This window comes from Anabas testudineus, chromosome 18 (genome assembly GCF_900324465.2).
Source record: "Anabas testudineus chromosome 18, fAnaTes1.2, whole genome shotgun sequence".
Lineage (NCBI taxonomy): Eukaryota > Metazoa > Chordata > Actinopteri > Anabantiformes > Anabantidae > Anabas > Anabas testudineus.
This window is the reverse complement of record NC_046627.1, coordinates 19,806,320-19,829,415: the sequence shown is the minus strand read 5'-3', so window position 1 is coordinate 19,829,415 and position 23,096 is coordinate 19,806,320. Positions and strand designations below refer to the sequence as shown.

At 40.0% G+C, this 23,096-nt stretch overlaps 2 protein-coding genes and 5 non-coding genes across 9 annotated transcripts; 4 read left to right on the top strand and 3 right to left on the bottom strand.

Annotated features, from left to right (window-relative positions):
* Positions 1-1,070: 1,070 nt before the first annotated feature.
* Positions 1,071-1,143, top strand: trnak-cuu. Its single transcript has one exon. It is a non-coding gene; the product is annotated as a tRNA-Lys (tRNA).
* Positions 1,144-1,985: 842 nt separating this feature from the next.
* On the bottom strand, positions 1,986-2,058 carry trnak-cuu. The gene has a single exon. It is a non-coding gene; the product is annotated as a tRNA-Lys (tRNA).
* Positions 2,059-2,163: 105 nt separating this feature from the next.
* On the top strand, positions 2,164-2,237 carry trnan-guu. The gene has a single exon. It is a non-coding gene; the product is annotated as a tRNA-Asn (tRNA).
* Positions 2,238-2,530: 293 nt separating this feature from the next.
* On the bottom strand, positions 2,531-2,604 carry trnan-guu. The gene has a single exon. It is a non-coding gene; the product is annotated as a tRNA-Asn (tRNA).
* A 108-nt stretch (positions 2,605-2,712) lies between these two features.
* trnan-guu lies at positions 2,713-2,786 on the top strand. Its single transcript has one exon. It is a non-coding gene; the product is annotated as a tRNA-Asn (tRNA).
* A 783-nt stretch (positions 2,787-3,569) lies between these two features.
* gba2 (glucosidase, beta (bile acid) 2) lies at positions 3,570-16,755 on the bottom strand. Of its 2 annotated transcripts, XM_026352412.1 has the most exons (19): positions 16,474-16,704; positions 15,859-16,192; positions 15,444-15,664; positions 12,633-12,724; positions 12,206-12,321; positions 10,715-10,933; positions 10,290-10,529; positions 9,968-10,070; positions 9,208-9,361; positions 8,875-9,000; positions 8,552-8,736; positions 7,845-7,949; positions 7,633-7,740; positions 7,287-7,438; positions 7,085-7,191; positions 6,525-6,667; positions 6,208-6,323; positions 5,847-6,038; positions 3,570-4,931 (listed from the first exon to the last, which is right to left on the bottom strand). In XM_026352412.1, the coding sequence occupies exons 3-19, from the start codon at positions 15,635-15,637 to the stop codon at positions 4,677-4,679; spliced, it is 2,607 nt and encodes an 868-aa protein (XP_026208197.1). In that variant the 5' UTR covers positions 15,638-15,664; positions 15,859-16,192; positions 16,474-16,704; the 3' UTR covers positions 3,570-4,676. The 2 variants fall into 2 exon arrangements, with proteins under 2 accessions (XP_026208197.1, XP_026208198.1); XM_026352413.1 differs by lacking the exon at positions 16,474-16,704 and adding an exon at positions 16,722-16,755 and having other exon boundaries at positions 15,444-16,192.
* Positions 16,756-17,021: 266 nt separating this feature from the next.
* rgp1 (GP1 homolog, RAB6A GEF complex partner 1) lies at positions 17,022-23,011 on the top strand. 2 transcript variants are annotated; one of them, XM_026352415.1, is made up of 9 exons: positions 17,022-17,040; positions 17,571-17,686; positions 18,114-18,247; positions 18,516-18,599; positions 18,779-18,928; positions 20,017-20,163; positions 20,406-20,533; positions 20,632-20,809; positions 22,074-23,011. In XM_026352415.1, the coding sequence occupies exons 2-9, from the start codon at positions 17,571-17,573 to the stop codon at positions 22,295-22,297; spliced, it is 1,161 nt and encodes a 386-aa protein (XP_026208200.1). In that variant the 5' UTR covers positions 17,022-17,040; the 3' UTR covers positions 22,298-23,011. The 2 variants fall into 2 exon arrangements, with proteins under 2 accessions (XP_026208200.1, XP_026208199.1); XM_026352414.1 differs by having other exon boundaries at positions 17,027-17,367.
* Positions 23,012-23,096: the final 85 nt, after the last annotated feature.

The following is a 23,096-nucleotide window of genomic DNA, read 5'->3' as shown; positions in this document are numbered from 1 at the left end:
GAGCTGGTCTTCCATTTCCAATGCCACTGCAGGTGCCGGCTTTACTATTTACTCCTGAAAGTTTTGCTCCAGCATTTTCATTAGGGGGACAACTTTGGAGGTAGACACATTTTCCTCGGCCGAACGCTCTAATGACCATACCTTAGCAGTGGTGCTGCTTCTGAAGAAGCCAACCAGCTTCCTTACTTTGGGCCGGATGCAGAGAGCACAGGGTTCTGGTCAAGTGCCTTCTTCACTATCAGATTTAGTGTGTGTGCAATGCAAATAAGGTGCTGAAGCTGCAGCTGTCTCACACACGCAACCATATTGGGGGGACCATCAGTGATCAGATCTTTGCACTGGCTTCCTGTGGCTGCAAGGATCAAGTTCAAAGCTCTGTCTCTTGCCTACAGAGTGGTTAACTCCACAGCTCCATCTTATCTCAGTTCAATCATACAGGTCTACATCCCGTCCCGTCCACTGCGCTCAACCAGGGAACGTCGTCTGGTGGTACCAGAACCACACAGTCGACACCAAGGAAAACTGTTCAGCTCAGTGATCCCACGATGGTGGAATGAGCTGCCTATCTCTGCACGCTCAGCCACCTCACTTGTAATCTTTAAAAAACTGCTGAAAAACAACTTTTCTACTCTTTTGTACTCACATCTCTTGAAACACAAACACTTTTTTGATAGCACTTTGCTTTGATGTTGTTTCTCCTTGACTTAGATTTTGTTTGCTTGCCTTGTTCCTCACTTGTAAGTCGCTTTGGATAAAAGCGTCTGCTAAATGTAAATGTAAATGCATACATGTCACCTTATCAGTGAGTCCCCATTCCTCCATCAGGGAGGCTTTCACACGACCTATACTTTTAGCAGTCTGTGATTGGGGCAATGCCTGCACTCCCCCAAATCAAGGAAGACTGGATACGCGCTTGGCAGAAACCCCCTCCTTCATTACACGACACATGCTTTGAAGCCTCGGCACAACTCGTAACATAACTAGATGCACATAAGTAGGAATAAAGGTGAAACATATACTCATAGATTCGTTTACAGCTAAATAGTGACGTCAGATGAGCTGCTGTCATAGCCCGGCTAGCTCAGTCGGTAGAGCATGAGACTCTTAATCTCAGGGTCGTGGGTTCGAGCCCCACGTTGGGCGTCACTTACTTTTTAACAGAGTTCCCGGAAAAGAACAAGGGAGTCGTACAACAGTCGGAGTCCCGGATTCTACACAAAAACCTGGTCCTACCTTACCTGGCTGGGCTTCAGAGAAGCTAAAACGGATTTTCCGAAAACACAACATACCTGTCTACTTCAAACCCACGAACACACTGAGACAGAAACTCAACAGAGGTCATCACGCTGTGCTTTCATCTATCCCCACAAAGGCCAGAACCAGTTCACACCTGCACCAGGTTGGACACACTTAACGACCCATTTAGGTGTTAAGAGGGGGGGTGGCCAGAAGTGTGACCATTACATCCTCCACACACACACACACACACACACACACACACACACACACACACACACACACCCCCCGCCCTGTCCTTTGTTTCACCTAACGAGCCTAATCAGGGCAAGGAGTGGAGTGAAACCAGTCCTGGAGCATAAATTTGTGGCCTCTAACCAACTATCTTTAGACTGAAGAAGCTACTTGGATGAGCAGTGAAACGTTTCAACTAACTAAAGGAAGTTGAGTGATCATGACTCAACTTCCAGATAACTTCACCTGGATGACTGAGGATCTTCACTTCTAACTTTTTAACAGAGTGGCTTCACTTAAGTTATGGTCAGTGATGACATTTCAACAGTCAGTTGTTTGTACATCAGCTCTAATTAAAATGAAACACCTAGCTGTAAACAATATTATGTGTATATCTTAATCTTTAAGACTTTTGGACAGACTTGTTCCTTGTTCTAATCAGGACATCAGAACAATGATTGTGGAGCCTTGTCCCTCATTTAATAAGTAATATTTCTAATATAGAAAAGTAAGTGCGCCCAACGTGGGGCTCGAACCCACGACCCTGAGATTAAGAGTCTCATGCTCTACCGACTGAGCTAGCCGGGCTCTGAAACACCTCCTTCCCCAGACCCCACCACACCGTCCACCTCCACACACAGACCCACCGTTGTGTCACACAAAGAACCTGAACTGTTCTTCTGTGGCAGCTCGGTCTCTGTGGCGCAATCGGTTAGCGCGTTCGGCTGTTAACCGAAAGGTTGGTGGTTCGAGCCCACCCAGGGACGACTGTTTTATTCTCACTGGACTTGAAAATCCCAGTGTATATGCTTTTTTGTTTGTTTTGTTTTTAATCTCATGCCTTCAAATTGGCTGTTGCTTGACTGACACGTTAACAAACTTTAGGATTTAATTATGCATAATTAGCAGTTAATAATGATGGTCCTACATTTTAAATTATAAGAGCTTTAGCTCCAGTTTATCTTCTTTAAATCACCTCTCTGTTACCTTAGAGTTAAATTAGGAAATATTAGAATTGTAATTGCTTTTTGTTTATTGTCTTGTCCTGTAATAAAACAGTCGTCCCTGGGTGGGCTCGAACCACCAACCTTTCGGTTAACAGCCGAACGCGCTAACCGATTGCGCCACAGAGACGAGATGACGTGCATGTTGGTATCTACAACCTATAACTTTGCTCATACAGACATGAGTTGTTTCATAATATTATCAACGAGGAACACCCTGTGAGACATTGTTGTCCAAGTCTCTGTGGCGCAATCGGTTAGCGCGTTCGGCTGTTAACCGAAAGGTTGGTGGTTCGAGCCCACCCAGGGACGACTGTTTTCTACTTCACTAACCTCATATGGTGTAAATGTGGAGCTTTGATGGATTTGTCTCCATCCTGAAGTGGTACAGGAGGAAATATGTCCATGTACAACGCTTAAACAGTATATCATACATCATTAATAGTCTTTTTTAAGCATATATATATATATAAGGGGACAAGACAATGTGTTCATGAATATTAAGGCTTTAATTAGTTTCAAATCAAAGTTTGTTTTTTTCCTCTTGCTCTGGTTTGTTTAGTCTGGTGTGAACACAGTAGTCACACTCTAGTATGCACCAAACACCAAAACAACTGCACCAAAACCCTTAAAAAAGAGGTGGTCTCGATCCACATCATCTAGCGAACTCTGGTGCGGTCCCCCTGGTGAGAATGGGTACAGAACCAAAAGCTCTGTATGGTAGCTATGGTGAGCAGTCAGGTCTGCTGACTGCTCAGGAGATGTAAAGTAATAAACAATAATCAGCAGGATGACCAATCTGCATTCATTCATTGTGAACTCGTCCCATCCACAAACTGCTATTAATTGAAAGTTCATGGATGTTTGTGCTTTAGTAATAAGCAAAGAAACTTTGATACATGGAGTATTTAACAGAACTAATTTACTTACAGCTTCCATGTGGCAAAGACAATTAAGAACTCTATTTGGATTGAGGTGTTGGTCATTGTCTTCTCATCGCCCGTCCTTTGAGTTGGTTTGACATTCATCACCTACTATTTTCTAATAACCAACATTTTTTTCAAATACATTTAATTAACAACCCAACAAGCTTTCCTCTGTACCATATTCAGTCATTTATTATGATTAAGGGTGATTGTCATGGTTATTGGATTTTATAAAACAAGTAAATTTGTCATCCGTAGATATTGACTAACATGCAACAAGGCACCAAATGTTATTAAAAAAGAAAACTTTTCAAATGTAATTTCCAACAGTACTTATCACATATTACATCACCTGGTACAGCATTCAAATTTAAACGGAGGAAAATTACTTGAGTCTTTAAATGCATTTCTAATTCAGTAAACATTAAAATATGACCTAACTGATAAGATTACTTGATTACTATAATATTGTGTGGCTGGTATAATAGGAGACATTCCTGAAATATTTAGCATATAAACCTGTTGAAAATATGCAAAAGAGTTTTAATAACATGTTTGAGAATTGTGAAATGTAGTGCTTCAATGTCTCTGTGTATATATGTGCGCAAACAGACAATATGTTGCTGGAACACAAGGTCAGTTTTTTTAATTAGCACCACTTAGGAGCCATCTGCTTTAAAACCCAATCCATAAAAGATGGCATACGGAAAATGTGATTGAATTTTCAAGAGAATTTAAATTCATCAGACCACAGGACAGGTCTTCCACTTTGCCTCAGTCAATCAAAATTAGCTTGTGCCCAGAGAAGTCTGCAGCACTTCTGGATGTTGTTTACATGTCCTTTTTCTGTCCATGGCAGAGTTTTAATTTAAAGTTGTGTATGCACCAACAAACTGTGTTCACTAATCAGAGTTGTTTATGAGCCAATGAGGTGACTTTTTTCACTACAGAATCGTATCTGTTTTTAGTGCAGTGCCACCTGAGGGCGTGAAGAACACAACATTCAATACTGACTTTTGGCCCTGTCCCTTAAATACAGAAAGATTTGTCAAGTTTCTCTGAACAATTAAATTAAGACATTTTTCTCAGTTTCAACATTTGATACGTTGACTTCATACTATTTAAAATCAAAAATAGGTTTCTACAGATTTCCAAATCACTGCATTGTCTTTTTATTTACAAACATTTCTGGAAATAGGGTTTGTAAATCCACACATCAAAGATAATAGCTACAGACCAAATGTATCACAGTCCTAGCTCATGGCTGGCTCAGGTCCTAGCTCAGGTTTTCTCCTACTTCCTGTCCATCCTTCATGTCAGTGTCTCCATTCTGAGCTGATGTGATCGGATCTTTCTGTGACATGTTAAGGGCTAGCTGCATAGCCCACACACTCAGAGGCCTCATGTAGGCAAGAGAGCGATATATTCCCTTCTCACAATAAGCTTCAGGAGTCTGGAAGGCCATGCCCAGGCTCTCCCACACAGTCCGGTAGCAACCCTCCGCTGTGCGCATACCCTCTTCCCACATACCCTGGGGAAGAAAAAAAAATAGGACAACCACAGAGATATTAGGTAGTATTTTACTATCACATCCATTAGTGTATATTCAAAGAAAAGGTTCAGCAATATGAGAAACAGTTACCATGCAAAGTTACCAGTCTCACAGTGACAACTTCCTGAACTGTGCAGGACAGTGTCTGGATAAGATCACTTTCCAAAGTGACACCTTTAATCTGCTGGTTTACTCTTTAACCATAAGGTTGTAAGGCAGATGTCACTTCAAACCTAACAACAGTGGTAGACTGAATCATCAGTCTTGAACATTTTACTCATTCGGCATTGATCATGTCTGCGGTCATACGAGTCGATTAATAAAAGTAATAAGAAGCAGTCTCATTCATAGCAGACACTAGGAGAAGTTCACGTGAATATGCAATCGAGAATTACCAAACGTCTATGAGAAATTGTGCAGATAAACTAGTGTGCGTGACTCACCAGGATGTATTTTATTAGCACTTGAAAAGAGAAGTAAGGGAGATCAGTGGATCTCGAAATACAGTTATGGTGTTTGTGCAGCTGCCTCTCCTGTCTGTGTCTGTGTCTCTGTGACAGGGCAGAAGTCCCACACATTTTAATCACAGCTCCATGACCCTGAGCAGGTCTATCGCACACTGGTGAAGTGTTCAGGGACAGTACAGAGTGTAGGCCATCTATGTTTCCTTTTTTAAATTTAAAACACTTACTCACTAAATTCTTCTTTTTTGTCCGATACAAAACAAAAAACTATACTATACTATACAAAACCAGCCATAAATCAGCGTCAGCCAGTAATATGCTCATATCAGCTGACCTATACCCAACAGCAAGCTTTCAACAAAACACACATTTCTTCTCCCCTTGATTGTATAGTAGATATTAACACACATACACTCATTCATTCACTTACCTCATGGATCATAGTGGCTGCTAGTCCATACACAACTCCGATCCAGACCTCATCTGACTGGACGCTGGAGCGGTCAGGCACTCCTTCAGGACACATTCCATTAACTGCACCCATCTGGCCTCCAGCAAAGCGCATTACGTTCAAGTCAAAGACAGATCTTAGTGCGCTCTGAATCTTTTCTTTGGGAAAAGCCTGAAGGGAGAAGAGACATTGGTGGTGAGGCAACAAAGCTTCAATTCATTGGCAGAGGGAGACAGAAGTGACCATGTATTTACATTTTATTTAAAAACATTTAATGTTATTCAAAGATTCATTTTTAGAGCCAAACCTTAACCAACTAACAAGTGTATGTTTAACCTGCCTGGTACTCTCCCTCTCCCAGTCCAGAAGCTCTCAGGAACCAGTGGCCAGCACACTGGTCAGACATGATGCTGTTAGAATGGTCTTTACCGCTGCTGTCATAGTTGTAGTATTTGCCTAAACACGATGGGAACATTTTTAAAAAAATGCATCAATAGGTTACTCTTAACTATTACTGATTAACTGGAACGCAACTAAAACAAATGCTGCATGATTAACTAACTTTGTTTGTCTCTTTACTGGTCACATAATACATAATATGTCTGTTTTTAAACTAGTACTAAACAGACGAACCCTTGAACAAATGTTTTAACTAACCATTCCACAGCAGCTGATCAAAAGCAGCGCTGCCTTTGTCCAGGATGTTTCTGTAATGTTGGTATGTCTTCTCATTATCCACCAATCGGGCCATCTTACACATCACACACAGGGACGCCAACCACAGCCCACCACAGTACGCGCTGTAAAATAAAAATAAACACGATGACACTACAGGCTTGCTTATCTCTCTTACTAATCACTCTTCAAGTTGTAAAGAGGAACTGTCAGTTTTAGAAGTCAAGGTCTTTGAGGAACTATAGACATCTACATTTTTCCTGCTTTTATTCATGAGTCATATTTTTCTCCCATGTCTCTCAGTTCCCTTTGTCATCAAATTTAGTCTTGCGCTTGAGACAGCAAATATTCACTGAGTGTGAAGTTCATTAAGAGTCAGTATTGTAATTACATCATGTAACATATGAAAAGGCTGAAGACTAAATATTCAACTGTATAAAACTCTTTTTATTCTTATGTACTTCTGTAATTTTGTTTTGCCTCAATGTCAAAGATTCTTGGGGATAGCGGTCCGACATTCTGTCCACTCCTTGAATTCTCACCTTGGACCAGTTACTGTCCAACCATCATAGGTCTGGTCAGCATATCCAGAGTTCTCTATCAGACCATCACCATCCAGGTCAAACTTCATCTCTGACTCCATCACTGCCTAAAAAAAGAACCCAAACAAGGAGAACCAGTTTTGTGTTACATCACAAAGGGCATACAGATAATTACGTTAAGACGACATTAGGCCAGGTGTACCTGGCAGATCGGCCACATGTCCCGCAGGTACTGACTGTCCTGGGTGAGGTGAAAATCTCTGTAGACCTGCAGGACAAACTTCAGGTTCAGGTCCTTCCAGTGCGCAGTATCATGAATGAGGTAGGCGTTCACCCTTTGCCATGGCTCGTCATCTAAGGACGGAGTCATCGTATAAGTACTGACAGACAATTCATGGCCATAAAAGTGAGATTAATTTCTCTCAGCTCTTAACTAAAACCATGACTTTTTAAATAGGTATAGGTTTTGTATGAAACAAATGTGCGAACAAATGTGGTCTTTCATTAAGGTTTTTGTGGGAACAGAGTTATTCCATTCTTTCTCCTACCTGGGTCTCCTATGTCATGAGGCACCACATTTTTGGCCTTGACAGGGGAATACTCCCCACTCATCAGATGGAGCCTCTCTGTTGGGTCCTGCTGAACCACACTGCCAGCTGAGAAGAAATTAACGCTTAAAGACCTGCTTTCAATATTGCTCCATATGAAATACACACTATAAATAATTAGTGCAACACTAAGGTAGAAGAACTTTACTCACCGATATCATACTGCAAACTCAAGGCCAGTTTGGGCCACAACATGATAAGTGCAAAAGAAGCGTAGAAGTGCACGTCATATGTGTTGTACATTCTGTACTCCTGACCTAGAAACAGTAATAATGGCAGAGTAACATGGGCCATAATATATTTAATACACAGACAGAACTTACTTTGACGATACTGAATATTTCTCAAATGTTTTTTTATTGCAGAAGTGCTGTTTACTTGAAAAGTATTTAAAATTTTGTATATGTTTGAATTATAACTGAAAACATGCAGGTTTTCTGTTGTTCTGTTTGTGACAGATGTGTTTTTTGGATTTATGTGATCCACAACTTTTCAGTGACCACATGTAAGTTGTGGTGTTAAGTTGAGAGCAAGGCCTGGAGCCATAACGCAGAAAATGCCGGTTCACAATTTTGGCAGTTTGTTCAATACTACACTCAAAAGTGTTGTGCACAAAGAACCAGGCAAATAATGAGATTATTGGTTTAGAAAGTTCAACCCTGCAGTTTAGAGCTGTAACAATTAGCCAATGTTCTATTTAGCTGATTAAAAATTGATCAGCAGCTCGTCTGTGTATTGATTTCATCAGTTTTTTATTTTTGAAGCAGGAAAAAAGTGTTGAGAATCAAAAAGTGTTGAGAATCAAAAAGTGTTGAGTAACAATAAACATGTTGCAGACTTGTATTTCCATTGGGCTTACCTTCTAAGTAGGCAAAACGTCCATACTCCTTGATGATAGCAGGCTGAGCTGGAAGGCCCCCTTCCTCGCTGCGCACACCACCACTGATATCCACATCCTCTGGTAGTTCCGTCCAAACCGTCCCTCCATCCGCCACAAAATACAACTCGTTAAACAAAGCCGACTTGTACCAGGAGGGGAGAGAACTGCAACAGACAAACAGTGTTAAAAACAGTGCTTCACTGCTGAGGTGAACAAATCCCACTGTAATAACCCAAACTGTATTGAGGTCATCATAATTAACCCTTTCTCATGTCTCCACATCTCCATGAGTTGTCACCTACCTGTCCTGCAGAATTGGTCTCTGCCACTCTTCAATGCTCTTCTCCCACTGGCTGTAGTGTGTTAGGGCATAGTGACTGAGAGAGGGGGAGGAATCGCCTTTGGACCCAAAGTAACGAGTGTATCTCCTAGAATCAGGGAGGCCATAAGTGAATGATGGTAACACATTGTACATTGTATTGAAAGTGTGACTTAATAACTGTAAATTATCCAAGCTTATGTGACCAGTTGCAGTCCTAGGATCAAAACTTTCAGCATTTAGACCACATTTTCTGCTCATTTATTTTGTGCATTCCTATATGTTGTATTTCCTTTGTCTTAGGACTCAGGTGTACCTCATGTGTTCCCTCTCTCTAGAACCAAAGGTGATTTTGGGCATGTCCCAGGCCAGGCAGAACTCCAGAGTATTGCGGTTCTGAGGCGGCACTGAGCAGGTCACAGCCAGTGCTGCTGCCACTTTTTCACCTTTAGGTGTCGGTGGGCTGAAGCCTTCAGAGGTACGACAAAGAAAGATTTAAGGTTACTAAGAGAGATAAATACTGTGGTTACGTATAAGAATAACAGAAAATAATAATCATAAATACATCCACGTAGTGGAATAGCATCTCTTTCCTGGTTCATTCTTGTTCATACTACTGAGTTTTTATGTCTATATTTATTTACAATAAAAACTTGTACATGTTTTTTAAGTCCCAAATATATTTTGCCATGTTTGGAGAATTAGAAATGTTATTAGATAGTCAGTAGTGTGGAAATAACTGAAAATAAGTGGAGAATGGGCAACTATGGATCATGGTGTGTGGTTTTAACCTTCAGATGACCACTGTGCCCCATTAAGTGCAACTTGATGGTAACTTCATGTTACAATTTGTAGATGTATACAGTAGATCTCTTTAACATGCATCTGAAAAACACTGTAACTAATCTTAAGCGTTTTACCAAATCCTGTTGTGACAGTCTGTGAAGCTCAACTGTTGTGTTATTATAGTGAGCACATACTTCTTCTTTCCACTTCTTTGTTAATGCTGCTTCATGATGAGTAAACAACTTTAGACAGATCTGTGATCCTCCGACTAACTGTTGCTGAGCACTGACCTGTAGGAGAGTCGAGCCGTCCATCAGTGATCAGGTCACTCCACAGACTGCTGCAGGTTCCTTTTGGACTGAATGCTGTCTGATGACTGACCTCCCTGCCAGACTGTTAAAAAGGTACACACACACACACACACACACACACACACATACACACACACACAAACACAAACACAGCAGACTTCACAAAGAAAGCTCATTTGACTAATAAAACCCACTACCAGATTCCAAAAATTATTGTTTCAAATCTGGAGTTAATTTCCCCATGAATTGCTTCAGCAACCACTAACAAAAACTTTTTTTTTTTTTTTTTTTTAACCCAAACCTGTTTTCGGGCTGCTATGCAAAGAGTGTAAGGGTTCACAGTCGTGCAGTGATGTAACAAGACTCCAGACACTGCCTCCCCCTCCTTCTCCAGGTGGAATGGTTCATTCCAGTGTCCCCCACTCTTGTCGTCCTTGTGTCCCGACCCGTTAACCATCGTAAACATGATGGAGACTTCCAGGTCATAGTCATTCTTGTTCTCTATGTCCCACACAAAAACTGCCACTGGAAGGCAAGAGTCCTGAGAAAAAGGAGAGGTGCAATATATAATGGAAAACATTATATAAAACACATTAGCACATACTAGTACTACTACTACTTCTACTAATACTTTCAAAACCACAAACCTTCAATATTCAAAAGCTGTTGCCAGTCAAAAATATAGCATCTATTGTATGGATTGAAATCCAGGCTCGTCTCAGTTACCTTGTAGTTATGGGGGATGACGGGGGAAATCTGTCTGCAGGTTAGGGTGACATTCTGCCCCGGCAGGTGGTACACAGTCCAGGCGCGGGGGTACAGGGCATGGTAGAAAGCATACTCCCCACAGTAGCCCCAGTTCCAGCCTTGTAACGTGGGAGGACGTTCAACAGATAACACCTGCTGGTAAACAGTTTGTCCTCCACGACGTATACAAACTGTGAACTACGAGAAGGAAAAGAAAGCAAACAGCACATCAACATAGCATTAAATATTTTTTCATTTGTTTATATGTACAGTGACCATAAAAAGTATACACCCTCCTTGGAAATTTTCGCCTTTTGTTTTTGAATCATGATTGATTTAATTTGGCTTTGTCAAGTCATTTTAGTATAAATACACCTGTGTCTGAAAGGTTTAATTACCCATTCTTGGTCAGAATAGCAATTCACCAGTAAGTGGATCATCTTCCAGATGCATGTGCATTTTTACTATTATCACTTAAAAGAAAAAAAAATTCGGGTGATCTCCATTTAACAAATGATGTGATTTCTAAAACTAGCTGACTTGCTTCTGTGAGGTGAGTTACTTCAAAGGGTTTGTTGTTTTTTCAGTTCAACATGTAGTATTTTTTGTACTTTTTTTTTTTTTATTAAAGGGTTAAAAATGTTGAGTTGATGATGAAATCAAAAAGACACATTTTGAAAATAAAGGATCTCATTGACAGTTTACTTATCCCTTGAATTTGCTCTACATTTCCCTGAATCCCCTCTTGAAATGTATCTGGGGATATGACTTAACATTAATGTCAATATGTTTATTATTTGTTTTATATTCAAGTGGAGAACACCGTGGTGATAATGAAATTAAGAGCACCAGAGTCAGTTCCTCGAGGGAAAGAAAGTTGCACCCTTCAAAGGTTGTGTTGTGGTTTGTGTTAGTTTTCTGTTGTCAGTAATGAGTAATTTGTCCCTGTGTGACTGTTGGCTGTAGGTGCTGGCACATAACAGCTACCCTGTATTAGTGTTGATATTTAAAGTAGCCGGAACTTTTTCATTTAGCAGACACTTATCCTAGACAACCTACAGATGAGAAGCACACACAAAATCATATCTGAATGACCTGACATACTGCTTTCTCTAACCCCAACCATCACAACTAATCAAAACCTAATTCTGAACCAATACAAATACTCAAATATAAGTTGTGAGGACTGGCTCAAATGTCCTCACAAGAATAGTATTTGAACACAATTTGTCCACACAAAGAAAATAAAAGACATGTGCGTGCACACGCACAGGACAGAGAGCGACACATAGCTCATTTCCAGCTGTCCCATAAAAGACATCATTGACTATTTACCAACAGTGTAAACCATGGATTAACAGATTTTAGGAGTGCTTGTTGTTTGCTCAGATTTAAGTTAGTCAGCAAACCATTGTTCACAACATCAAAGGCTCAAAATACAGAAACGTTTGTGCATTTGATTGTATTTACCTGGTTGGCTGTGACTGTTTTGTAGTGGTACATTCCAGGGTTAAGTTGCCATCTGCAGAACTCCCCTCTCCAACCTCTTGTGATGGTACCGCCTCCAATACCACCAAGTGGTGCACCTGTAAATTAGAGTACTGTGTCAACACTGAGAGGAAAAAAAAGGCGGGGCTGAGAATAATAATGGATAATCCAAGTGATCTGAGAAGAAGATCTGTGTGTTCCTTAATACAGTGACCATCCTACATGATATTACAAAAAAAATAGATAATAAAATAAAAATAGCTTTACATTTAAGTGAAATGAAAGGTTTCAAAACAAGAAAATATAAAAGAACGTCCATGTTAAATCACTTTTCCCTCTCAAATTTCATTATTTAGCATAAAACTTGATAAATTCTGCATATTTTGTTGTAAGATAGACCTGAACTCACCATATATTTGACGCAAGGGTTGGGCACGAAACATATCAATGAATGGAGCTTTCTTTTCCACCTGGGTCTTCTTGTACCACCATTTTAAATACCTGAATGAAGGCATACACATTACACCGGTTACAGTCATGCACAGAAAGGTTCAAGTGTGAAAGTTAAATGGTAGTAGTGGTTCTTTTTCTCCCGGTTTATTTTGTCAGACAAGGAGAATGAAATTCAAGTGGCAGCTGTGCTTTGTCTGAGTGATGTTATTGTAAATATGTGGGTGTATGTCTACAGTAGATGCACCACTGGGTTGTAGCGGAAAATATTAATTTGGCCATGTTACACAAGCTCTCAAACAACTCATGGAGCCTCATGGGGCCTGTAGCCAGAGGCTCAAAAGCATCAGAGTCACTAATCAGTTTATGTTCTGAACGCTGAACTTAGACATTGTACATGTTGAACAGAAGAAAACCTGTTTGGTTGAGCAGTAATATTTCATTAGACAGGCCTACAGTTCAGCACAGACATAGCTGAAATTCTGACAATGCCCTTCATGACATTGAGCCTGCAGCACAGTAGCTCTTGCTTATGTGCTTTTAGTCTTAATACACTGTATCTTTATGCTTTTTTTCTCCGAAGCATAGCCCTCAGACTTCGAGTGCCCTTGTAAGGTCTCAAGAGGGCCCAGTAAAATGAAAAACACATTATATTGAAATAAACAGGACACTTAGTGCACAGAATAACCATAATAAGTAAACAGCAAGATGACACGTTCCTTTTTTTGTTCTTCGTGAGGCCAAAACAATGAACGCCAGAGCAAAACGTGTGGACGTGGGCTTGTGTTTACACCCTGGGCTGTATATGGTGTAAAACAGATTTATTTACAGTATTTACACAGGTCAATCTGTGCAAATGGAAGTGTGCCTAAAGGACAGTATGAACAAATATTTCTATGTTGCTAATATATGAGCTTTTTTTATTTTTGTAATTGCATTAGTATACACTACAGGATATTCTGGTAATTGTTGCACGTGGGGGTTCCCCGCAACATGTATCTTGTTGTTCAGCAGTTCACCTCAGGGTAGAGGTCAAGGATGCCAACCTGAATCTAACCTGCCACAATAAACAGCACAGTGACAAACAAAAAGTCCTACTAATAAAAATTCACACATCAATATGACATTAAGCAGATTTAGGTAGAAGCACCAATTCTTTAAAGAGAACTGAGGCTGTCACACACTTAATGGATGGTTTTGGTGATAAAATAAATGTACATTTCAAATGTACCTTCCAAATGTAGGAAATTTGTGTTTTATGGCATCTTACTTTCCCTGTAAAGCTGAATTATAGCACACACACTTGACCTTTAGGCTCCACAGTTTGCTTATTAGATTATTGTTCTGTACAAATAAAAGACTCACTTTTTATATTCAATAATGCATTTCTGCTGCACAATTTGGCCTGTGGTAATATATTAATCCTACATTGCTACACCGCTCACCTAAACAGCGGAGAGCTGAAGGTGTGGCTCTAACTATGTTTAACACCAACCCTGTTTGAAACACTCTGTCCTCTTTTATAACCTTATAACCACTATAACTTTAATCAATAATTGACAAGTGTTGCCATGGACATAAAACCAAACAAGACACATCTTAATGAAAAAGGGAAAGGACTTCGGTTTGTATTGCATGTTTGTCTTTGTATTGCAACAGATTTTTGGAAAAGTGAAGCAAGTTTGTGGGGGTTTTTTTGTTTTGTTTTGTTTTGTTTTTAATGTTTACTATTCAAACAGTTTAAAACCCTGTTTCCTAATTCAAAAACCACACTAATCAGTGTGGTTTGTGCTACCTGAAAATTACATGTTTGCCATTGTTTGTCAGTGAGACTTTGTGTAAATGTTAATACTGGAGATTTGAGCTGTGATGAACTTAAAAAGCTGAAGTTATTTAGTCGTAGTAGCTTTTTAAAAAAAACAAAAAAAAAAACGACACATTCAATGATCGACAGATAAATGATGACTGTCGCACCAGACACACAGCCAAAGTCTCCTTGCTCAAGCCACTCTATCAGGGCTTAAATGCGAACTGAGAGAAAGTGTTGCTGGCTGTGGCCTAATAATCCACTAAAGCTTCACAATGTACTACTTTTGCGTCTCAAGTGTCAGGAGATTGTTTAGGAAACAAGCACAGCCAGATCAACAGATGTCAGTGCTGGATTGTTTTTCTATTACTGCAGAGAGTATTTCAAAGTCATGGAGGAACAAATAGACTGCACCCTGAAGCTTACTTGGGACCTAGAAATATGAAGCCTTAACCAGACAACGCCCTTTTACTTAAAGAATCATGTATAGAGAGCAGTATTACTTTACAATTTGCTAGTATGATAGTACAAATGTTGAAAATATCTTGTTGATCTTTTCTACAATCATATGCAAACATCAGTAACTATCATCAGTACTGGAATGCACTAGACAGGATGGTTAGGAACACTGCAAATGAACCGCACACCTCCTTTAATCTGATGTTAAAAGTGCTGCTACCTGTGCGCAAAGACAAAACCAGACAAACACACACAACCTGTAGCCAAAGTTGAGAATAAGAAAGACAGTTAACGGTAATCAGTTTTCAAAGTGCTGCATTGACAGAATAATTGGCTAGTTTAATTGCTCTGTTATTGTTATTGTCTGTGTTACTGTGATGGAGGATGACATGCATTTTTTAAACAACAAATCAACACTCATAGGTGGTGAATACAAATGTATTTAGTCTACGGCATGGAATGATAATACATTTCTAGTGTTTTGTACATGAGTGAAGGTCTCACCTGACTCCTAGGCCAATGTGCTCCCAGACATTGGCCAGTGAAACATCTTTAGCTTGAAATGGCTTTCTCTTCTCCTTGAACTCGTGTGCCAGACAGATACGCCAGCCCTCCTTGGGTACTCCATATCCCATTTCGTTTGACACATGTCTGCTCATGAGGTCGGCGGTGGACTTCTCGCGCCACTCTTTAGTCATGTTAGCAGGACTGCTGGAAACAGTGAGCTTAGGGTTTTGAAAATGGGAGCAGAAAAATACTTGTGAATGCAAACAAAGCGCTGTCACCACCTTCTGTCAACAAAGTTCAGTCTGCTATGCATTCACCATGCAACAAAAACACTGAGGAGGCAGCTACAGGTGGCCAATACATCTTGTTCAGTGAAATCCACTGTCATTCCTGTAAGAGAACCGGTTCTCACCTGTCAAGGTCTGAATACCTGCGTGACAGGGGCTGAGAGGCAAAAGGTTGCTCCTTCAGGTAGGCTGTCCCAATGCCATTATAGGGCTATTGCTGTCCAATTCAGCCTCATCAGCTTATTATGTTTTGTTGGTCAGAGACTGCTTTATGTGCTTCACCACCACCACCCGCTATTTTCCCGTTTTTACAGATGACAAATCCCTTTGCCCCCTTTGCTGTGAGTCCGGATATGGCTGTGTCGTCTGCAGTGGTGGCCGTCTGTCTGTCTGGCTGGATGAATGGATGGATTACAGCACAAGATCAACAGGAAGTACTGAGGATCTCAGCCTGGAAGCCTGCAATGAGATCAAACAGAAATAAACCGACATGCACACAAAGAAGTGACCCCTTCTTTTTTCGTTGTGTACATTCAAGAAAGTCGATGTCGTCTGAGCATCTCAGCAGCCTGCGATCCCTGCAGAGCCGCAAACTGATAACAGTATATCATCCTCACGTTAATCATTAATTATGCAACACTAGCTAAAGCCACTCCTCTACAGCAAATGCACGACGACGAATTACAGTAGCTAACGTGTCACTAACAGCTGGAAAGCACAGGTAATTAGATTTTAAATACCGGAGTGACGGCGGCGACCCACTGCAGCTCAGATGGAGCCTGTAGCTGCAGCTAGCACAGTGTGTAGTTTGACACCAAGCTTCCTGGTACTTTGCTGCCCTAAATAGTGTCTCTCAGGCTACACTTCCTTCCAGGCTTGGAATGCCGTATTATTTTATAATATTACTGTTCCCTATTTTGCGGTAAATAATTATAATCGTATACACAATATTGTGGAAATAGGTGATGATATTTGAAGGCTGTTATACCTGATAAACCAGTCGCGGGAACACAAAGTGCACGACTTGGCAAGCTAGCTACCAGGTCTGTACCATTTTGAATAAAAAGGGGGGCTACATTCTACCATACTTTAGAGTTTTCACTTTAGTTAGCAGATTTTTGCAAATTTTGATAAGTGTGCAATTTCTACGAGTACTGTGAGACGGACTTTGTAGGACGTTGTGATGTTACAGTACCAAAGCAAAGGTTATTTGTAAATATTGAACTTACGCCTCCCTCGCGGTTACCATAGCAACACTCTCGTTGCCTCTGCCGTAGGGACGTGTTGTAAATGGCCGACCAAAATCGGTACTGAAATCGTCCACTGTTGTTTTGTACTTTTAAAGTATTTAATCATAACCGAGACAACGCTGAGAAGTCAATCAGGACCTTTGCTCACACTATTATATTTAATTTCACTGGGAATGTTGGTTTCCTGGCGTTGGCCGGATACAGTGTCAACATAGGGTTTTGTTTACAGCAGCTAGCTGGAATGTTAGCGTTAGCTAACTTTATATGGTCAGTCATTTTGTAAAGTCTGACAAATACCGTGCTGTTTTGCTCGAAAAGTAAGTTTGGATTTGCCTTGGGATACAAAAGCGTAACTGTCTTGTTGCGGCACCTTTTGAAGCTAAGGTATGTATCGTTAATTAAATTGCCATTAAAATCGCAGCCTTCACAAAGCAGGACCAAACAGGTGAACTAACTTGTGCCTGCAGTCTGCAGAAGGATTCACAAAAGCAATAACGAAAGGAGTAATCCTGCGTCTTCCTCTTTATACTAGCGTTTCTATTCATTACGCATTTGTAGCATAGCGTTATTGTTCTGCAACGTTACAGATGATCGAAGTAGCGGCCTCCATGGCCCGAGGCCCCGTGTTTCTGGCCGGAGAGCTCATGGAGTGTCTCATAACATTCACCAACCCGATGTCCCACCTGTCCACATCTGCCAGCAGGTAGATCCCGTTCACGTTTACTTTGACTGATAAGTAACCTTCAAATTTAAGGAGCTAGATGTTGTCTTGTTTGCAATATGACATAAATATTTAAAAAAATAAATAAGGAATTTAGAAGTTGGAATTTGCTTGGCAAACCAGCCACGTTTTTTGTAATCTTTATATTGTACAACAAAAACTTTGTTTTGTATTTAACTGCTTTGCAAATGGTGACCTTACAACTCAACATGAGTTGTATTCTCAATTTAACATCTCAGTTGTGTATTTTGATATTTCCAGGCTTTGTACATACAGTATATGTTGTTTATGTAGTGACCTTTAATATATGCTGAACACCATGTAATGTAGGACATTTCAATCAATCATTCAACAAATGTGTCTGTAAATACCCTTCTCTGTACCCTTGTGTTTTTTGGCTGTGTTCTAGTGAAATGCTGGCATGGGCCAGTGCCCAGATTCACTGCCAGTTTCATGCCAGTGAGAGCAGAGTGGCCCTGCCGGCCCAGGGCAACAAACAGGATGTCCAGGCGGAAAGCGACACAGTGCTTATTCCAAGTAGAGGTTAGTGGGACTAAAAGAGACGAGGAAAGGAGGGTGCTTGAAGTCATCAGAAGTGAAAATCACCCCCGCTTTATAAAAACATTTATCACAGTACATTTATTATTTGTTGTGTTTTAAATAAACAACCACGTTTTGCTGCAAAGTTATAAAATAAATGTTCAGACACGGATTTAAAAGGTTCTATATGTTAAAAGCTTTATGGTAATAGCATCTTGCTTCATGTGTAAAATCCCGCAAATCTTTACAATGTTAATTTTGTCGTCTACAGGAGAGCGAGGGCAGTGTGTGCTGGACACACCACCTAAGATATTATTCTGTGACCTGTGCCTGGACCCTGGAGAGAGCAAAACATGTATGTTTTTACAAATATTATGAAACTATGATGAAGAAGAAATTAAAGCCTATGTGTTTGTTTATGTCATAACATCTTCAGATTATAGAGAAATGTTTGGAAAAATTATGACAAATTAACATACAACATTGTTCCTGTGTGCGACACAAACAGTCCAATGATCATTCACTATCCCACAGATTCATACAGTGAGGTTGTCCCCATCGATGGTCCTCCTAGTTTCCGTGGTCAGGCTGTTAAATATGTCTACAAACTTACCATTGGCTGCCAGAGAGTCAATTCTCCTATCAAACTACTCCGAGTTCCCTTCAGAGTTCTGGTTCTGCAAGGTGAGATTCCTCTTAGTTACTTATAGTTTTAAATGTCTGCACTAGAAAACACAGATAACAAAGGCAAAGTAGGGACAGATTAATAAAAACATAAACACTAACCAATATCCCAGTCTCCAGGTGTACACTAACTACAAACAAACAAAATATGACAAATTTGTTACTGTTCTTTTGTAACCTAAGTGAGCTGCTGATGGCAACGTAATTGAAAAGAATATTATGTGTGTTGTGTGATATTTAAGCAGAAATATCACACAACACACATATCTCCACCGACTAACCCTAACTTTTTGGATTCAAGAAATTGCTTCACATACATAAAATAAAATGTTTTTCTTTACAAGTATATATTTATGTCCTCACGTACTTTATGTACTCACAGGAATATGTACAACAGTTTCCCTCAATAGCTAATGAAAACAATCTGAATAAATACAAACATAAACTGTGTTCTAAGTATTACTTAGCAAACTGAAGGCATCTGGATCGCAACAGGAAAGGCTGAGCAACTCTCGTAGGTCACTTGCACAAATATTGCATAATCCAAACCGTCTTTTTGTGTCCCTAAATTACAAACTGTAAAATTATGCTGCTATTAAAAATTTTTTCAAAGCACATATTTGCTTGAATACTTCATTTAGCTGATTAAACCTCTAAATTTTACATGACTTTCAGCTCAACTTTGGAGTGTATTTTCTCACAACAACAAGAGCTTGATTTACCACCATTTTTAGTCTGGGTAGATAAAGATGAATTGTCTTACATTTTGTCACATTTTGTGTATTCATTTATTTTTTCAGGGTCCCTGGGAGCCGAGAGGCTAATTTTCAACTGTTACCCATTGGCCAAATGTAGAGCAGCCACAAAACATCAAAACATATAAATGCTAAAACACACAATGTCAGAGACAGTCAGTACAGGTATTTTAAACAACATAAAACTACAAAACAACCTTAGTTAAACTAGAGAAGACAAACAAGTAGACAAAAACCAGACAGGCAAGGACCGATAAGACAAGCACTGACTAGGTGTGATAATAGGTCTGGTATGTCTCTTTAATGTCTGACATTTTTCTGTCTGACCTGAAGGAATGCCAGAGCCCCCATTTCCACAGGATGAGGAGGTTTCCCCCTCCAACCCTTTCCTGGAAGAAGAGGAAGCGAGCCACAGGGATGCTCGGCCTTTGGAGAGAGCACTGGACATGCTGATGGTCACCACCTCAAGACGCTGCCCACGTGAGTTAGGCTCATCTTTCTGCTCTTTGCTATAGTTCAATTTATGATATTTATAAACTCAAAACATATTCTGCTTTTGTCTGCTTTAGCTGCTGTATTGTTAATTGTTAAATTTTAATTTTACTGTGTGTACATTGTTTCCTTTGGAGCTTCTGTAATCCCCAGGTTAAGCCTCCATTGATTAATAGCTAATATGTGTTTTTCTACCTAATCCTATATTTGTGAACCTCTGTTCTTCACAGACATGTTTAATATCACGAATTTGCGTGGGAAAGTGGCGAAGTTCTGCATTTTCAAGACTGTTTACCGACTCGGCGAGGACATCGTTGGAACGTTCAACTTCTCAGAGGGAGACATTCCCTGCTTACAGGTGCCTTATCTCTTGTTGCATTTGTACCACGTTAGGCTGTTCTGTTTAATCAGCTTGTGAATTAGGAGTTTGTTTGCGCCTGTCTATATGTTTTTCAGTATTCTGTAAGCCTTCAAAGTGAGGAAGAGATCCAGCAACATTACCAGCGGCGACCCGGTCAGGCCATTAGCGTGACTGGACATGGACGACACCTGGAGTCCTGCCTGCACACTGCCTCCAGCCACTTTTCACTGCCCATTCCTCTTAATGTCACGCCAGGTTTCAGCACAGACATAGGTCAGTCACCAGTCAGATAAGACTAATAGGTATCCTTTTATGTATCGGCCAATGTTTGTCTTGATAGGGTGACATTTATTTATCATCATACCTGTGACTGATGCTTTGTGCCACTGTGGCCTTTTGAAACAGTTATTTCCCTCAAAAAGAATCATGTCATGTGGAAAAAAAGGTTATAGTGGATGTTGCTTTATAATATGTGATTGAATTTGTGAAAATTAAATGAAAAGAAATCTGTATTGGCCCAGAATTTGCAATCGTGCATCCCTAAAAGTAATGCTGCTTTCCTCTTCCCCTCCTACATCTCTTCTTTTATTAGCTAAAGCCATCTCTTCCTTACCATCTCTCTCTGTTCCACTGGTTGAGGCCTGGAAATATAAAAAAATAATAATAATAACTGGAAGCTAAAATATGGTTGGACTGTTGAGCATTCCCACATGCATTTTGTTAAGTTTCTGACTCTGGGCTGGAGATATTAACAAAACAGACTAGAGGTTGTGCTTTTTCAGGACGAGTCCTTTTTAGAATATTGAAAAATATTTTTCAGTATTCGTCTGGATTGAAGAGCAAACATTCAGCGTAATCATGAAACAGTTACCCTGAATGTAATCCACTTACACAAGTACTCAGTATTGCCTAGCACCTCTATGCAGCGTGCTAACCTTGATAGCCCAGCAGTATTCTGAGAGCTTAGCTATCTTTACTAGTTATGCTCTCTACAGAGAGAACAGTTGAAGGAGGGGCTGCACTCTGTGTCCTATATCACCCAGTGGAGCAATGTTCTTAAGAGCAGCTCCCAGTTTTGTTTTGTATTTTTGCACATACACGAGTGACGTGATGCACATTCCTAACATTTTGATGTGGTGTCAGCAACTGGCAGGAATGGAGAATTGTTAGCAAATGGGATTGTGAAACATGCTGGCTTCAGAATTCAAAATACTGGCTTTGAGCTAAGAAATGCATTCAGCAGTGTTGTTAGACAAAGAAAGAAAAATACAGTAAGTAAGGTTCTCATATTTATTTAGTTTCTAAAAAAAAAAAAAAAAAAAAAAAAAAAAAAAAAGAAATGTGTGTGCTCTCATTATTTGGAAAGGTGAAGACGTCTAATTTATCTCTCGAAATAACTCAGACTCATGGTATGTTAATGACTTTTTGGGTTAGATGTTCACCTTAGTATCAAGCTTCTCTAGCTACCTTCACAGTTTGCAGGTTGTTGAACTGTAATTTATCACACATCATGTTAAGAAATCTCCTTATTATACAGTGACCCTCAGGTGGCGGCTGCACTTTGAGTTTGTCACTGCCCGGGAGCCAATGGAACCGCCCACTGTTCTGCAGAACCAATCAGAAGTCACAGTTTGGGTCGGGGCTGAGCATGTTGACGTGGATACGTTCAGCTGGGATCTGCCAATCAAAGTCCTGCCCACCAACCCAGCCCTGGCATCCTATGTGTCCCAGTTTACAGGGACCAACAGCATTAATATTTGACTGTTGTATGCAAGAGACTCTGAATGTGAGGTAGTCAGGAGTTAATACTGTGTTCCTGAGTGTATCAACAGACGTCTGCATGTGTTTGACAGAGAGAGAGAGATGTTTTTTTCAGGTGAGAAATATTAGCAGAGAGTTGCACATTTCAGGCACAACTTGGAATCTGATTTTGTTTAAATCATATATACAGAGCCAGGTCATGTTTATTTCTGTATGTTAGGTATGCAGCCTGAGCTTTGCCTTTTTTCAGTGCAACCCAACTTTAAATACATCTTCCTTTAAGGAGGATCAACTTGCATTGATTACTGTACTCCTTGGATTCTTGACTTTTTAATTTGCACACTTGTTTTTTGTTGTTGTTTGTTTGTTTTTTCATTTTCTGAAACAGCTGTTTCTTATTCATTATGTGTTTCTGTTTTACTGTCTTTCAGCTTTGTACCGTTATGTAAATACTGCAACAGAGATATTAATTAAAGTGTGATTTAAACATTTAGAAATGATGTGTGAGGCACACAATTCAACACCATTTATCTTTTGTAGATAAGAATTTTATTTAGAAGTTAAAAGAGAGAGCAGAGACTACAGCAGAAAACAGGTCAAATGAATTAGGATTTGATGTATATATTATTGCTGCATGTATATAACTGCATATATTTACAACTGTATGAATTCAAGTTATATCATTTTCTATGATAAAGAAGTCCCAAAACCAGATTTCTTATAGACTATCTTTGGCATGCAAAAGTCCCCAGAAAACATGCATTAAAGCTCTTCTTCATTTAGTATGACACGGCCACAT

Coding starts and splice junctions, on each gene's coding strand:
- rgp1 (XM_026352415.1), top strand. CDS start 17,571: ATGATCGAAGTAGCGGCCTCCATGGCCCGAGGCCCCGTGTTTCTGGCC. Junction 17,687..18,113: donor CTGTCCACATCTGCCAGCAG/GTAGATCCCGTT, acceptor GCTGTGTTCTAG/TGAAATGCTGGCATGGGCCA. Junction 20,534..20,631: donor GAGACATTCCCTGCTTACAG/GTGCCTTATCTC, acceptor TATGTTTTTCAG/TATTCTGTAAGCCTTCAAAG.
- gba2 (XM_026352413.1), bottom strand. CDS start 15,637: ATGACTAAAGAGTGGCGCGAGAAGTCCACCGCCGACCTCATGAGCAGA. Junction 10,530..10,714: donor TCATCCCCCATAACTACAAG/GTAACTGAGACG, acceptor CCTTTTTCTCAG/GACTCTTGCCTTCCAGTGGC. Junction 7,192..7,286: donor ACATGTGGCCGATCTGCCAG/GTACACCTGGCC, acceptor TTCTTTTTTTAG/GCAGTGATGGAGTCAGAGAT.